At 41.9% G+C, this 16,560-nt stretch overlaps 1 protein-coding gene across 3 annotated transcripts in view; it reads left to right on the top strand.

Moving 5' to 3' along the window:
* Nucleotides 1–6,117, top strand: part of PIK3CG (phosphatidylinositol-4,5-bisphosphate 3-kinase catalytic subunit gamma) — a 31,626-nt gene extending 25,509 nt beyond the window's left edge. For all 3 annotated transcript variants that reach the window (XM_065743624.1, XM_065743626.1, XM_065743625.1), the window contains exons 10-11: nucleotides 365–522; nucleotides 5,412–6,117. In XM_065743624.1, coding sequence (XP_065599696.1) covers nucleotides 365–522; nucleotides 5,412–5,693 — 440 coding nt within the window. In that variant the 3' untranslated portion in view covers nucleotides 5,694–6,117. The remainder of the gene's footprint in view (nucleotides 1–364; nucleotides 523–5,411) is intronic.
* The last annotated feature ends 10,443 nt before the right edge of the window (nucleotides 6,118–16,560 follow it).

Here is a 16,560-nt window from a genome sequence, read left to right as displayed (position 1 = left end):
GAGAATCTGTGCTGTAATTGACAAGCCTTTTCCATGTAGTGATGTGCTGGGATCTGATTGTTATGGATCAGAGCCACAAGGTTTCCTTGCTTCATGTTTGAAAAACTGTGAGTGTATGTTTAGAAAACATAACAGATCTACCTCGTTTTAACAACTGGTGAATTCAAAAAATAATTCTACTAAGAGAATACAATTACCTATTACAAAAAAAAAAAAAAAAAAGGGAGAGAGAAAATAGTCTTTTCTGCTGAACTACAGAGTCATCATATAGACCTAAAAGTGCTTTTGGAAATACAGTAAATACGTATAAGTGTTCTTGGCAGTTTTTTGCATTCGAGCCTAACTGTGACTTCTTTTTATGAAGGTAACCTTTTTCATATTGATTTTGGCCATATTCTTGGGAATTATAAAAGCTTCCTCGGAATTAATAAGGAAAGAGTTCCTTTTGTGCTGACTCCGGATTTTCTGTTTGTCATGGGGACCTCCGGAAAGAAGACAAGTCTCCATTTCCACAAATTTCAGGTAAAGTGAATATTTAACTGTAAATGAATTAAGCGTTGTTTTTTGCCCTCTGAAATGAACATTAATACTGTAGACTTCAAAGGGCTGTGCTCCTGGGTATTGCGTTAATATAGTTTACTGAATCATGATACATTTCTGGGTTATTTTAGCTGTAACTAAAAGCGAACATTGTCTGTAGGATTATGGGCACTAGGATGCTAAGAGCCACGTAGCCACGCTGAATAGCTTCAGCTAGCTGCAGTCAGGCAGGAAATCTTCTCTTTGTTTCTTCGTTAGATTGAAAATACTTTGTAAGGGACATCAGTATCCGTGACGGCAGAGGGACGGCTTTAAGCATTCTGTGTGGTACAAGTCGGTGTTCCTCAACTGGCTGTGCCACTGTTACTCCCACCTGATTCTGCCCTCTTATCCTAGAGCTGGGCCTGCTGCATCTGGACAGAACTTTAAAGTGATCTTAAACTGTGTACAGTTCTGGTTTTGTAAATTGCATGGACTGAACACTGTGAAAGAGAAGAACAGTGTTAAAAAATAAAATTGCAGTTTTAAGTGAGCTCCTCCAAAACAGTTGTGATTTTGTAATCTTGTGACAAGGAGAGAACAAAGCAAAATGCTGTTTAGTATGTCTAATGAAATGTCAGAGAGAAAGGCTGAACTAAGGTAAATGGATGTCTGGGCTGGTATTCCTGCACACATCGTTAGGAACTTTAAATTTGTGCCTGACTAGAAAGGATGTTCCCCTTACTATCTCAGGTCACCTGTGGAGTGCAAGTTGGAGCAGCAGCCCGACTTAGATACTCAGGATTCCCTTTGGATAGGCCATTCCCTCTGCCCTGCCTGGTACAAGGTCTGCCTTTCAGCACTGGGTACCTCTTGTTGGGTAGTGAGCACGTCCCTTTGAATGTACACATGACTGTTCAGCAAATAACTAGGCAAGTGTCATTCTTGAGGCCTTCTGTCATTCTTGAGACTTCTGAAAATAACTATAAACCACCAGGTGCCATTTTTAAGTCTTCTGCACAAGGACTAGCTTTGCAAGTGGGGAATGCTGAGCCCATGCTCTTAAAGGGGCCCACAAGCAGTACTGCATACAAGAAAGGTGGCAGTGCTCGGCCATAAGCCACTTGCAGGTGTGGGGCTGGGACACCCATCAGTTTGTAGACTGGAAGTCTGGTAGTCTGGAAGCAGGAAAGAGTTGAAAAATATGACAGTGTGCTAGTGGAGAATGTGAAGACTAGCAAGTTCTTAGCATCTGTAGTGAGGAATTGTGTCAGTATATGTGGATCTTCCAGATCGGAGAATGTATGACGTTACTTCAGCAACCCAAATGTGTAAGTAAGAGGAGGTGATTTTGGTCTTAGCTTCTTTTCAGTAAGCCTTCATCATACAGAGCAATCCTGGAACTGACTGTATTTGCTTTTCTACAGTGGTACAAATTTCTAAAGTAAATACCATCCCACTGGTGCAGAAATGCCACTACAGTGCCAGTGTCAGTTCCATTTGTGTCCTTAACCAGATGAACAGTGCTTAACGCGCCGTGTGAGCAGTGACCATGATACATAACCTGCTCATCTGACCTGGGATGATGTGGGCACAGGCAAACAATAATACTGACTGAAAAAATGTTTCTGCTGCATTATGTACAGTATGCAACCTGCTGCACTGTACTGGTAATGCCTTAAAGGATTTAAAAAGAAAGTTGGAAGCAAAATACTTTTGTACAAGTAAAATACTAACACAGCAAGATACACATCTCCTGTTTTGCTGTTTTAATTGTATGTCCAGAGAACAAATGTAAATAAAATGAAAGCTTTGCTTTTCAACCAGCAGGTTGTATCATGTTCCCAAACAGCGAGGGATTCATTCAGTGTGCCTGCTGACTCATGCATGCAGTAATGGAAAAGTCTCAGCATTTACCCTTCATTAATGTTTAAGAGCAGCGCTCGTTAATTTGTGCTTCTGCTGCATTAAATATGTTGTACTTTAGAAGAGTCCTTCAGTCTTCTTGATATTCTGAAATAGCTATGGGTTTGTTTGGCTGTATTTCCTGTCACCTGCTGGTCCCTATTTATGCGTCGGACACAGCTCCTCCTGCAGGTGTAGTTTCACACCTGACTTTCAAGTCCCCTGCAGCAGGGTGCAGCTAGCTATTACTGTGCTGGTACTGCTGCACTGTTAAAGCTGGCAGTGGTGTGGCAGTAAAGCTTGCTCCTATTAGCTCTTACCCTGCATTTTGCTTCCCTTTTTGCTCTTTTCACAACGGTTAAAAAAAATATTAGATGCCAGAGGCCATTAATGAAGTGACAGAAATGTTTAGTAGAAAACATTTGATAAGTATGATTTAATCTGAGAAGGCAATTATTTCTCCATCCCATCTGTGAATTTTTCAGCTGCCTCAGTGCTGTCCAGATTTCTCCTGCTGTGAGTGTCAAACGTGGTGGCATTTTCTTTCCAGCCTTTGGCTGAAACCCATGCCGCTCTTTTACTCCTACATACATGCAACTTATTCACTTCATACGTGTAGGAACACCTCAGGGAGCCTTCTTGTAGATCTTCCTAGACCTTTGAGCTTTGTCCACCAAGCTATTATTATGTGCAGTAAGCCTCAGTTTTTCTTTACTACTTTTGCCATTGAATGGATTTTTATTCATTCTGATTCATTAATTTCACTCAGTCATTTTTTCCTTACTTTACCCAGTTTTTAGTACTAATCTTATCATTTCTTCTAGTTGTGACATTTATTTACAGAATGCTGTGTATTTGATTGTCAGACAAAGGTGACAGAAGGAAGAAGGATGTACACGTGATCATTGAAAAATGGTGTACAGGAAAGAGAAGGCCTGGATAACAGAACCTGGGCAGTTTGTGTTACACAAATGCCTGACCCTTAGACACTCATACTTAACAACGGTTTCAGGCTCTCTGAATAACCCACTGTTGTCTCTTGGAGACAAGTTGGGGGTGGTTTCTCCTCAGCTCCTTTCGTTTGGCCTGTGGCTTTCCATTAGTTAACCCTGTCTTCCTAATCCCACAGTTCTCACACAGCCCTGACACGCACGTGTGTCACTTTTGGCTCCCTCTGCCTCTCATAGAAGTACAGAAATGACTTTTCCTGGGAGCTGTTAATTCCAAACTCCATTCAGCTCCTGCCTGAATAAATAACTGTAACAAGGAGGTGCAGATGTGTTAAATCCTTCGAATTCTTATGAGGACAGTGATGCCAGTTTCTTGACTGTGTAATTGTTTTTCTGCCTCAGACACCTTCAGCAGTGAGATGTATCATCCACAGAGAAATGCAAAACCTCCTTTGATACGACTGTAAAGAGCTTTCATCTCTTTCAAGAGAAACAAAAACCATGCTAACTCTTGTGACAAGATTCCCCTGTTTGAAGTCAATATCTCTAAGTAGAATTTTTTTTCCTGGTGTCACGAAGTGGAACTAATCCCTGTGAAAAGTTGATTGTGTTTTCTATTGTAAATTGTGCTTTGGCCATTGCAATTCATCTTCTGCTTTGCCGGAGCTGAACTGACATTAAAGTTCTCGTCTTATTCCAGGACAGGATTTATTTGGAAATTTAAGGGGCCCAGGCAATAGGGGGAAAATGAGAAAGAAAAAATCCCTATGGAAAGATCTTGAAAACATCATCCTTCTCCCTCTGTGTTTCTGTGATCATTCTGCTCGTTTGTCTGACGTCGCTGATGTGAGCAGTGATAGATGTTGAGGTTGTTTGCGCCATTCTGTTTCTGAGGAAGCAACACCCATCCACCGGGGCAAAAACAACCAGAGCTCTGCAGAGCTCCTGAGATTTGTTAGAAAGGTATATGAAAGTACTTGAATTGCATTGGATGTTTAAAATCAGTTTATATAAATTCGTGGAAAGGTTAATATGAATGTTTATTTGGGTAAAAATCAGTGTTGCTTCAGCTTAGGTTTTAATAGCAACTACCTTCTTGGAATTACTTCTTGTCTCTTCCCATTACCATGTTGCAGCCCTAATTTAACGTCCTCGTTTTGATTTCTAACATTTGATTGCTTTTCCTTAAAATGTTATTTCGAAAAGTAAATGAGTAACGAATTCAATGTAAGAAATAATCATTTTGATTTATGTTTTAGTCACTCATCATTAACCATTCTTTTAAAAGGTATTTCTTATTTTTCTAAGCTGCAGAAATTTAATTCTTCTAGAGCTTGTGCTGTTGAGCGCAGATTACTTATACACGGAAGTGAAAAAAGCAATGAAAAAGACCAATAATCCATTGAATCTGGTAGGGCAGCACACGACCATGGCAGTCTTAAAGCCAGGCAGCATGCCTGAGTTTGAAGCAGGGCTGTCAGCTGGAGAAATGTCACAGAGCACTGCGCCTGGAGAGCTGTCTCCATTAAACAAGCCATCACCTCCACAGCTTTTAAAGACATCCACATTAAATGTAGAATAGAGCCCTGGAGATGCTGCTTTATTCAGTGTTGCTTGCTATCCCGTGGTCTTTAAATGGAAACATACCAATTGTGAAGAAAGACGATGAATTACTGCTGCCTTTTTAACAGTCTCAGCAAGGGATTACATGACAGGGAAATTAATGTGAAATTCTGGGGAAGCTGAGGTTTTGAGCTTTAACAACTGATATCGTATTACTTAAAAGAGCCTTTAGTTTGTGCACCAAAATGGGACTCGTTGCCCTGAGCTGTGCTAAGGAATGGCGTGGCAACGAATGCAGACAGCATCATGTTTCTGCTTGGATGAATGGCTCTCTGGGGTCTCCTCTCCCCGACACATCGGTGACTCAGTCGTGTGGGTTGGTGGCAGAAGTTCATGTCCAAGTTCCTGTGAAGTTCCTAAACCATCCCTTTCCATGCACCTCTTCATTTAACAGAAAATCCTTTTCTTTTGTAGGATGTGTGTGTGAAGGCTTATTTAGCCCTCCGACATCACACCAACCTGCTGATCATCCTGTTCTCCATGATGCTAATGACTGGGATGCCCCAGTTAACCAGCAAAGAGGATATTGAATATATCCGGGATGCACTGACAGTAGGGAAAAGCGAAGAAGATGCTAAAAAGCATTTCCTTGACCAGATCGAGGTTTGCAGAGATAAGGGCTGGACTGTGCAATTTAACTGGTTCTTACATCTTGTGCTTGGAATCAAGCAAGGAGTAGAAAAGCATTCTGCCTAACATTTGATGTAAACTATCTGTAGGTGTGAATAGGAAGTCAGTGAATGTACTTGTTATTTATGCATTCCGAATACATGAGCAGTCAAGACTGCCTTTACTTTGCTGGCAGCTTCTAAAAAGGCTTTTTTTTTTCTCTGCCTCTCCAGAAGAGCTTTCCTGCAGTTAAGATACACTTTTTTTTATGTCTATTGATGCTTCTAGTTGCTGGATGGACAACTAGCTGCTTTGCTGACGTGGCCTGCAATTTTCTTCTTTCCTTTAGTAATGATGAAGGAGGAACTTGAGCCAGATGATAACCTGCAAACTCAGAGAGGAATTTTTGGTGGCAATAGCCTTCATTGTTCACGGGAGTCAAGCCTTCAAATGGGGAAAAAAGAGTCTATTTAAAATCAATGGTAATATTGAAATCCCTGTAGGAAATCTAATTCTTGGTAAAGAATTAGATATATTAATACAAATATTTAATTATATTAATATAAATATTCTTCACCCACATCACTCCCCTTTGTACTTCATCCATCCTTGTTCTGATTTTTAATATGTGTCAGTAGAAAACAACCTTGACTCCACTGCCAAAAGAAATGGTTACATTATTATTGTGGCCTTCTGACATACACAGCTGAGCTCAACTGCTGCTGGAAAAGAGCTTCATCGTTCCCTGCCAGCTCCTCTGGTTTGAACCTGAAACTCTTGAGGTTTAATTTTAGATGGTTTTTTTACTATATTTTTTTAAATGGGAAGGTCCATATGATATTACAGTTTATATTCTTATTGCAAATTTACTGAAATCCCACGTGCATAGAAAAAGCTTTGTAGAAAAATCAATGGTACTTCCTTATTCCTCAGAGAAAGCTCCTCACGTAAAAGTAAGTGACGTTTTACCAAATATTTGAGAAACCCAAAGTTATTTATTCTTTGGAGATATATTTTCGGGAGATACCCATAAGGAATTAAAATTAATCTTTGAAACTGTGTATATTTTGCTATTTATTTTTAAATTCTTTAAGAGACTGTACTACTGAAAAGCTATTTATGAAAGAAACAATTTCAATATTTAAACCTAAAAGAGGCAAGAAATGATCAGGGTTAGTAGAATTGTAACTTCTGTGCTTTAGGATGCCTGCAGATCATCTAGTCAGCCTAAGGCAGGAACAGATTCAGATTGTGAATTATTCTTTGACTCCAGTTGTTACTGTGTGCTTCCTGCTAATTGATTCTTACCAAAGAGTGAAGATGGCTTACAGCATTGCTTTTTTGCACTCGTGCCCATGTAATTTCTTCTTCCACTGTAGTTTTACATGGGTTTTACTTTACCTTTAAATGATGAACTGAATTTTGTAATTCTGTTACCATTTGCTTTGATCGTTTCACAGAACTGTTGAGATTTTAACTACTGCTACCACTGTTACTACTGAGCATATCCTGGAAGGATTTGTACTACATGTACTGCAACTGGGTCTCTGTTTTGAGATAGAGCCAATCTATTTTTGAAATGAAGATGTTTAATTGATTCCTGTGCACAAGGACATTTTTGATGTGTACAGTAGGCAGAGTTCAGGAGATCTGAAAAGGTGAAATGTAGAATATTTTGTTGTTCTGTTACGTTGCCATTCTGTGCAAGATAGGCTTAGAACCGTACTAAAATACCAAGTCAGTGGTGAACATTGTCTGTAAAATGATATTTTTAGGTTTGTATTTTGTAGATCTGAAATAAATTGCTATGTTTTATCTGTTTAATTTCTCCTTTGTGAATAAACACTTCTCCCCAATATTTTAAAGACCGCAGTTTCAGTAAGTAAATCATAAGAAAATCTCTGCTATATTCAAATGCAGCGTAGGGAAAGAAATGCTCATCACAACTTGAAGGGAACGACATTCCTAAAGCAGCCTTTGTATGAGGATGGAAGTCTGGGAGGAACCCACAGCCACAGGAAAACTGCTCAGTCCCTCTCTAAGCTGAGACAAGTCATTCTGATCGAGTTTACAGTGTGCTGCATTGAGTTGTAGACGACGTTTGTTACAGACTTCAGGAACGGCTCGGTGCTGAGCTCATTAGCAGATGTCTCCAGAGCTCTCTGTGCCTGCAGCCAGGCAGTGCTGGGCGCCCTCGGCAGTGTGAGGCACCCAGGCTCTTCTCAGTGCCGTGCAGCAGTGGGACAAGGCACTGTGCCCTGAAACGTGAACAGAGGAGGTTCCATACAAACATGAGGGAGAACTTCTTTACGATCAGGGTAACAGAGCACTGGAACAGACTGCCCAGAGGGGTTGTGGAGTCTCCTATGGAGATACTCAAGACTCAGCTGGATGCCCACCTGTGCAACCTGCTTCAGCGGGAGGTTGGGCTCAACGATCTCTAGAGGGCCCTTCCAACCCCTGTGATGCTGTGATACTGTGACTTCAGGGAGAAGGAGTAGCTGCTGCATCCCCTTGTTAGCTGCAGAACAAGCCCTCTGCTGGCCGACGCTGTGTCTGTAATAGCCGTGCACCCACATGCTGGTTGTCTGTCAGCTGCTACGTGTCCGTGTGCCACCAGCTCTGCTCCGGGCACCCCGGGCCTGAAGGGTGCAGCTTTAGGACAGCTGCCACTGCCACTGCAGAGAGTTGGGCACCGTGTGAGTTGAGGGCCTGAGCTGGGGGCCTGCGGTCTTCCAATGGCTGAATGCGCCCTAAATAGACCAGCCCTTCAAAACAGCTTTTTCATATGGGCTATAAAGCAGTAAAATGGAAATTAGTCACTAACCACATTTTTCACAGGCTCTAACTCAGCATGCAGGGAGATGAAATTATTAATGTTTCTGAGTAGGTCTCAATTATCATCCTTTTCTGCTGTGAACCCAAGGACTTTTAAAATTATTTTTAAAGTAACTTTTAAGGGCTAGATTTTTTTTTTATTTTAAGATGCATTATATTTTCTCAGCAGACCAAATTCATGTCATTATTGCACCGAGCAGTGGCAATTTGGAGCTATTCTTAGCATCGGTGCCTCCAACTCAGCTGTGACTCCACTAACATTTGGCTCCAGCCTGATTGTAAAGGTGGTGGTTGGCGAGGAACGTGGCTCCAAGGCTCCAGCCTGCATGGGCTCCGAGACACAAAGAGAAGTTGGGAGGGAGCAAAGGTGTACAGCATTATATTTAGATCACACTGAATACAGTGGTTGTGCTTGTTTGTGGTGTTCATCAGCAGCAGAATATTCAGCCTTATTTAACATAAAACTTCCTGTACAAAGTGTCTGATGATACAGAAATACAGATGAGAGCAACTGACTGCAGAAAAATGTGAATGGAAGTTATTACTGTTGTAGGGTATTTTTTATGATAAACCTTCCTTACTGTCTGCTGACACCGTCTGCAAATCCAGAGTGCTCCGGAGATTATGTAAATTGCAAACTCTGTGCCACTGAGTTTCTCACTCTTTGCAACAAGAGTGTCGAAAATAAGAAATTGCTGAAGTGAAGATCTGGGGCACCAGAATGTCGGCCAGGCCCAGCAGGCCTTTTGAGCATCCCAGGAGCAGAGAACGTTGATGTGGTTTCATGTCTTCTGGCTGCCACTTCCACTGAACGCATCACGCTCACCCCAGTCTGTGTTTTGCAGGTAGAATTGGACAGAGAAAAATCAGCCAGGTTTAAAGAAAGTCAGACTGATGCTAGAGGAAAGAAATCCATTTCTGCAGCTACGCCATTAATAGTAAGGTCTGGTGCAAAGGTACAAGTAACTATCGGCACGTCGCACGCCTGCAGCGCTGCAGCGGAGGAGCGGCACTGGTGACTGGAGCCAGCACGATGCAAGGAGGCAGTGAGAAAGGCACATCTTTTCCTAGCTTTTGACAGCAGAACATCTTGAGAATGTGGTGTGCTGTGTGTTGATGCTGAGCAGGTGGGCACTTGACAGGAAAACCCTGTCCCTTCCTACCCCTGGGAATGGGTTTTGTCATTTCGGAGCTTGCAGCTTTGACACCGCCAGAGCCCCCTCGGGCTGGGGAAAGAGAAGGAGGCAGTACTGAGACAAACATGTGCCACCTCTCAGGTGATCTCCTGGGGATGCGAAAGAAGAGGCTGTCACTTTGGTAACAGCAGCAGTGCAGTGCCAGAAGCACATGCTGGTTAATTTTAGATAACAAAAGGAACCTGTGTACGGCAGGAGTGCTATATCAAGTAAGTACGAGCACATCCCACACCTCGCTGCGAGCTCCCTGGCATTCAGCACTGCAAGTCACAGTTTGCAAATGCCAGTCGTGCTCTCCACACGGCAGTCCTAGGGACAGAGCTTTCTGCTGCTCAGATGTGTGAAGAAACATGGGAGGGGCAACCTGTATGTAACAGCATTGCTTGGAAAGGCTAACACTGAGTACAGACTGAAAGGGAAACTGATGTAATGAACAATAACCAGGCAAGACTTCTGAAAGGATGAGAGGAAAACATACAGATGTGTTCTGGCCCACAGTGCTAAACAGTCTTAAAACCATAGCTCAGACTTTGTACCAGATCTGTCTTTGACTTTGAAGATATCTCCTTTTCTCTAACCACCAGGTTAGAGGCTGCTGGAGCTCTAGCAGTTTTGAGAACTGGGAAATTTGGTGCCACAGCACAGTTTCTTGGTAAAGAGATCATTAACAATTCAAGATAGGGCTGAATTTTGCTATGGAAAAAAAAAAAAAAAAAAGGAAAGACAAAAAACCTGCTAAATTACCTGAGATTTAAAAAAAAAAAAGTGAAGAAACTCAGCCTCATGCTTCCACACCAATCAACCGTCAGGTGTTTGGGATCAGACTGAGCCCTTCACGTGGGGATGCTATTTCCCATTAGGGTGGAAACATGCTGGGTGCAGGATGACAGCTCCTCTGCTTCTGTTGGTGTCTGCACCAAAGCATCCCATGGGATAACCAGATCCCTTCAGGAAGTGCTCTCCTCCAGCCAAAGGAATCCTTCATTTTGATGAAGCTCATGATGTCTCTGATGTTTATGAACTTCTTCCTTTCCCACAGATTATGATGTATTTTCCAAACCTGCTACCTCTTGTTTCTCAATAAGGATTAACATGAGCTGCAAAGATCTGCATGTGGAGGAATAATCTTATGACAACAGCCACCCACATCAGTGCTGGGAAAAGCCAATCTATGCAGAACAGTCTTTAGTTTAGTGCAGAACTTTTCCTTTCACAAAGAAAAGGACTTTCTCACGAAGCAGACCATAAGCACTGGTATTATCAGGACTACCCAATGAGAATACGTGCAGTTTGTAAAATGTAAAACTACATTTGCTTTTTATCAGCGCATAAACCTGTAACAAGAACAGTTATTCCCTCTGCTCTCAAATCTTCTCCTTAGTTCTCAGCTCCATTTCTTGTTGGTTTTGCTTGAAGCTCCCAAACCGAAGCCAGATGAGCCTTGCGGCAGCCGTGAAACGCCGAGCGGAGCAGCAGCAGGAGAACCAAGTGCCAACAGCAACACCTGCATCAGCAACACCTGTCCCAGTGCAAACCTGCTAAAAATTCTCCTGGCTCTGAATCCCTTTAGAAAAGGAATCTGACAGCACAACAAATCAGGAAAAGCTGATGGCGTGTCTTCAAGGGGTGAAGCACCAGGAGACCAAGCTTTCCATGGTGTAATGCTCCGTGGTCACCTTTGTGAGCCTGCATCAACATGCTCAGGGGTGAGCTCCGTAACAAATACACATTTGCTTGGAAAAGTGGAGAAATCTTCATGACGTCACTGCAGTTATAACAGAAACAAACTAGGAAACAATGAAAAAGGACTTCTTCAAGGATGATTAAGACTTGAAGAGAGTAATAATGTGGGACCACCACGGGGTGGTAATGCTAACGTGGAGGGATTCTACCCCAAATTAGCCAACAGAGCTAGTGGTGTCAGTGCCTGGACCTGCGGAGAGGCAAGTGGGCTGCTTTCAGCCCGCTTGTAAATTGACTTCAGACAGCTCCCTGTGGTATGTCATCTTCACAAGAAGGAGGCCAACAAAAGGATACAAGGAAAAGACTGCCATAAGCACAATATCCTCATTTACAACAGCATCAAAGCTAAAACACACGAGGTATCTGTCAGAGTTGCTTATAGGATCAAGAGAATACAACCTGAAAGCAAATCACAGGAAAGCAATTAAAAGTACCATTTTCCCAAAAAGACATGGAAACAACAGCTCAGATAGGAACTGCCTGCCAGGATTTGCTTAAATACAGCAAATAATGCATAGTTCAGAGCAAAACCTCCCACAACACAACACTTGAAAAAATGTAAGCAGCACTAGAAGCAGACAAGCTGCCAGCACCACCTAGAACAGCGCTGATATGGGCAGAAGCTCCATGAGAGCAGCCAGGGACAAATGTCCACATCGCCACATTTCTGCTCCAGTGGGAATGCAGATGTAGTTTAAAAGACATAGAAATACGGCATTGAATAAATAGTGCTCCAGAAGATCTATAATATGATTTAAGAATGCTGAAAATAGAATGACATCTGGAGAAACACAAACAAATAATTCCCCCAGACTTATCAGTGCCGATCAGAAACAAAGATGGAGAGAGATCAATAAGACAATGAATCCCCAAAGACAATCAGTTCCTTAGGAGAATTTAGGAGATCTGTTTAACTTACAGAAGAAGCACATTTTCTTGACTACCAAAGACTTCTGGAAAGAAGAAAAAAGCTGACTCTACATTACGGGTAACAGAAACAGAGAACATAGTCATTACAGCTCCATTTCCTCAATAGCTCTGAAAAAGATACTCAGGAGACCTCCTGGCCTGAGAGACATGGAAAGATGCAGCATGTGCTTTCACAGCAAGACTGATCAAAAATAGTCACAGACCATCTCCTACATTCAGTATACCAGAACTAGAGCCCACAGAGCTTGGTGATGATGCCCAAAGCATCTGACAGAACATGGCAGTAGTGATGCCTGCTCTTCCTTAACCCAAAGGAAACCATTACCTGCTGAGAGCTGATTATTACTGTAGTTTTCCAGACTCAGTCAAACAACATAGGAGCCAGCAATATAGTAAAACATTCTGCAACAGAATCCCACAAAGCTCCCAGGTTGCAATTGAGGGAGGTGTCCAACATGAGAACCTTCGATCCTGAATACATTTTCACATCTACTATCCCATTTAGTCTCCACGATTTGCTCTAAGACGTTTCTTGTTTATTGACTCTTTATATTTTCCTAAAGCCTACAGTTAAGGAAGCCTTACACCAAGCTAAAGGGGGCATCTGGCATAGAGTGGGTGAGGTTGGGAAGCCAAAGGGCAGGATCGAGGCCGGTGGAAGCATTCAGCCCACACACATGCTATGTTGGCATCACTCAAGCTGCCCAATTGAGAAACCAACATGCAAAAAGCTTCTCTAGCACTTATTCCAACACCTTAACTAACACATAGCGACTCGCTGAACTGAATGTGAGTAAGTGCAAGAAATAAGAGGAAGGTGCTATCTGTCACTAGGCAGGATCCAATCTGGAAATTTATCTCTGCTCAATGGTTTTCTTGATTGAGAAGGCCCAAAAAGGAGGGACAGCTGGCAGAGGAAATGCAGGAGGACAAGCTCTTGCTGGAATCAACTTGCAGTCCAGATGACAGCAAGGCTCTGAAAGCTAAGACCTGGGCTGAATGTCCCTTGCTGTAACTTAGTTGCTTAACTGTTTTGCCCAAATAAAAGCATTCTTTTCTGTAACACTGATCAAGAAGCTTGCAAGGAAAAACTCCTATCCTATAGGGGAAGGACCATGCATTACTTGCCCTTCAGGACCTGGTTTGTGGCTTGCACAGTTCTCTACACTACTTGATTGACAGAAAAAAGATTTCTTCTGAAATTACAAGCAAATATCTTACTGGCAGATCAATGGACTGGGGATGGTTTCTGAGTTGGAGAACATTCATACCCATAAGTCATCATGTGGCAGTATTTGCTAGATAAAGGGTCTGCAATGAATTTATTCAACAACAAACATCTGAGGGTGTTAATAGATCTGTACAGGATGGGTGGTACAGACATGTACAACCAACTCTCCGTATTTTTCTTGGCCCAATGGATAGAAAGCTGAGAAAGATGCAAAAATAGTCAATCAGCTAAAAATCAAAGCAAATCAAGGTTTCAAGACCTTCCCTCAGTTTACGAACCTATTGAAAATAAGCAAAAGCTGTGAATTATTTCTGATGCCAAGAGTTATTAATCAGCATTTGTTCACTGGAAGAAGAGCTGGAAATTATGCTCTAAGTGTCAAATCAATGAAAAATTCCTCAAGCAATGTCAGTGTCATGACAGGCAGCCAAAGAAGATGGTCTGACATCCCAGGAATTAAATCATCAGAACAACCTTATTGTTATGTACAGGGAATGGACAAACAAGGAAAATGGTAGACTCCTGACTCTTAGTTGAGCAATATACTGCCAGCAGTACCAAAACAGCAAATGAAAGGGACACACATACAGTTATTAGCAAGACAAGAATGTCCTGCTTTGCTTATAGAAGAGAAAACCCCAGTAGGGCCAACACAAGCACAGGTGACTTCTCATCTTTTGCTATAGCTACAAGAACCAAAACCAAGTGCTTTCTTCAGATGAAAGATTTAAATGCCTAAGTGAAGAACTATGGTGCAACTTGATAGTGGTTTTAGGAATACCTTCAAAATTCCTTTGCTTATGAGAATGTGTGGCAAGAACACAAGTAAATGTTCTGACGTATGGTTTTTTTTAAGCAAAGAAGAAGAAAATAGACTCCTTAAGCTTTTTTATTTCATGGGTCTTGAGCTGAGAGGCTGAGCAGAGTTGTGCTGAAAAGCTGGGTTAATAAAAAGCCTGTTTAGTTTAGCTCATCCCACATGGTTCTCCATTCCTTCACACAGCCTAAACGAAGACAATAAAATCATGTTTACATTGGTATATTGCTTTTTCTCCTCAAGAGGCAATTTCTTTCTTAAGCTTGCTAACACTGCTATATTTGCAAAGCTTAAGTATAGGTGAAATTTTCAGTTGAAAATGTATCTTCAGTACAAACAGTACCTATCCAAGACTGAAGCAAGCATTCAGAATAGGATAATTTCATCTCGCATCTCTGTATGGTGATTGTTCCTGTAGGAATGCTGTCCGGGAGGAGGCATCTCAGATGCTCTATGTGAACAGCTGATATCCCTGTGGCCAATTTTAGGTGGAAAAAAGATAAATAAGAATTAAGATAAGCCTGTAGCATCTCTCTCCATCTTTGGGAAGTTCCTGATGTTGCTGTTTCACAAAGGGAAAGAATAGATACTCCCCCAGGGAGCACCAGAGCTTACATTGCTTTCTCTCTCTCCAATATTTTGAGTAGTACGTAGCACACATGCCCACAGCAGGCAAAGAGGGTTTTGGCAGGAAAATAGCTGATGCTCTGTGGACTTCTGCTCTTAGCACATCTGGGAGCACACGTGCTTAGGCAGACAGGGAGCCATGAGTCACCAGAAGGGAAAGACAAAAATGCAGCTGAATTTCAGCAAGACAAGGAAAGACAAGTTTGAGGTACCAAGCCATATATCAAAATAGGCAGCTTTGTAGGAATCCCACCAATACAATACTGGAATGAACTCCAGTTCCGGCTTCAGCTCGGGCATGGGAGCCAGATCTACCAAACCCCAAGAAAATAGGAACAACATGATTCAGGTCTGGAAATTCAAAGCCTGTTTCAACCATGTCATCCTCAGCTCTGGAAAACAGCCTCAGTAAATCTCTAGTTGCATCATCATGACAATTTTCCCAGCTTGTTGGCTAAACAGCATCAGTACTAAATATAAACCTCTTTGGCCTTCCAGCAGGAGCTTGCCAAACATGAAGGAGAGCAATTTGTCCTTCCTGAGAAGATACATGCCATCATCAGGCATATGGTACCAAGCCAGAAACAATTCACCCCAGAATGGCAAGCTGCCTGCTGCCTGCCTCGGCCTGCTGAATTCCCATACTGCCATGTCATCACACCTATAACACAGAGAATAACCAGGAAACTTCAGATTTCTCAAGTTAGAGTCACTCTTGTAAGAAAACTCATTGAAATGCAAAGTCAAAAGGTAATTTCTTAACATATCACTTTAAAAAAAAAACAGGAAGTAATCTGGTAAATCTTCACACTATGTTTTAAGGTCCCAAGCCCTCAAATAAGGATGCTCCAACTCCCACTACCTTTATATATAAATTGAGACGTACTAAAATCTATGACAAACAGATTGTCGCGCTGTCAGAGTGGGCCACAAGAAAATGAGCAGCATTTAAAAGGGAACTGACTTAACCTACAAAAAAGCAGGCCTGCTAATAAATAACGAACTGTGGAAGATCTACTTAATGCTCTATGTGGGGTTTCTCTGCTCAGGAAGTGAGCTAATTATGGGAAAACAATCAACATCTTCACGAATTTCATCTCGTGGATTATATCCCCCAGAACTGAGCCAGGTTGTCCCAGTCCCTTGTAGCTCAGGTATCAAGATGTTCCAAGACCAAACTTTAAACTGACACAAATCTATGAAATTTTTCATGTTTTTTCAGTATCCCCAGAAAACTAGTGAGCTGTGTGGCCATACACTGGAAATGAATTGTTTACAAAAGTAATTCTGAGAAATAAAATGTTAGACTTTGATCCAACAGTGCAAGCTGGTCAGACATAAAGACCCACATGCACATATCAATTTGCAACCTCAGGACCTCAAACAACAGAGGACATCTGGAGAATACCAGGGAATTCTTTCATTTGTAACCTTGAGCAAGGAAGTACTACCACAAACTGAGACAAGAAGCAAATTACAAACTTATCTAATCATTTATGCAATCATCATCTTTCAGAAGGAAATTCAGCAATGTCACAAAAGGAGCAATTGGAAAGGTTAGGTGCCTTCCCA

Source organism: Cyrtonyx montezumae, unplaced genomic scaffold (genome assembly GCF_038088225.1).
Source record: "Cyrtonyx montezumae isolate F1298 unplaced genomic scaffold, pur_monq_1.0 scaffold_3, whole genome shotgun sequence".
In the NCBI taxonomy this organism is placed as follows: domain Eukaryota; kingdom Metazoa; phylum Chordata; class Aves; order Galliformes; family Odontophoridae; genus Cyrtonyx; species Cyrtonyx montezumae.
Note: the sequence above shows the minus strand (reverse complement) of the source record. Positions and strands in the feature narration are given on the sequence as shown.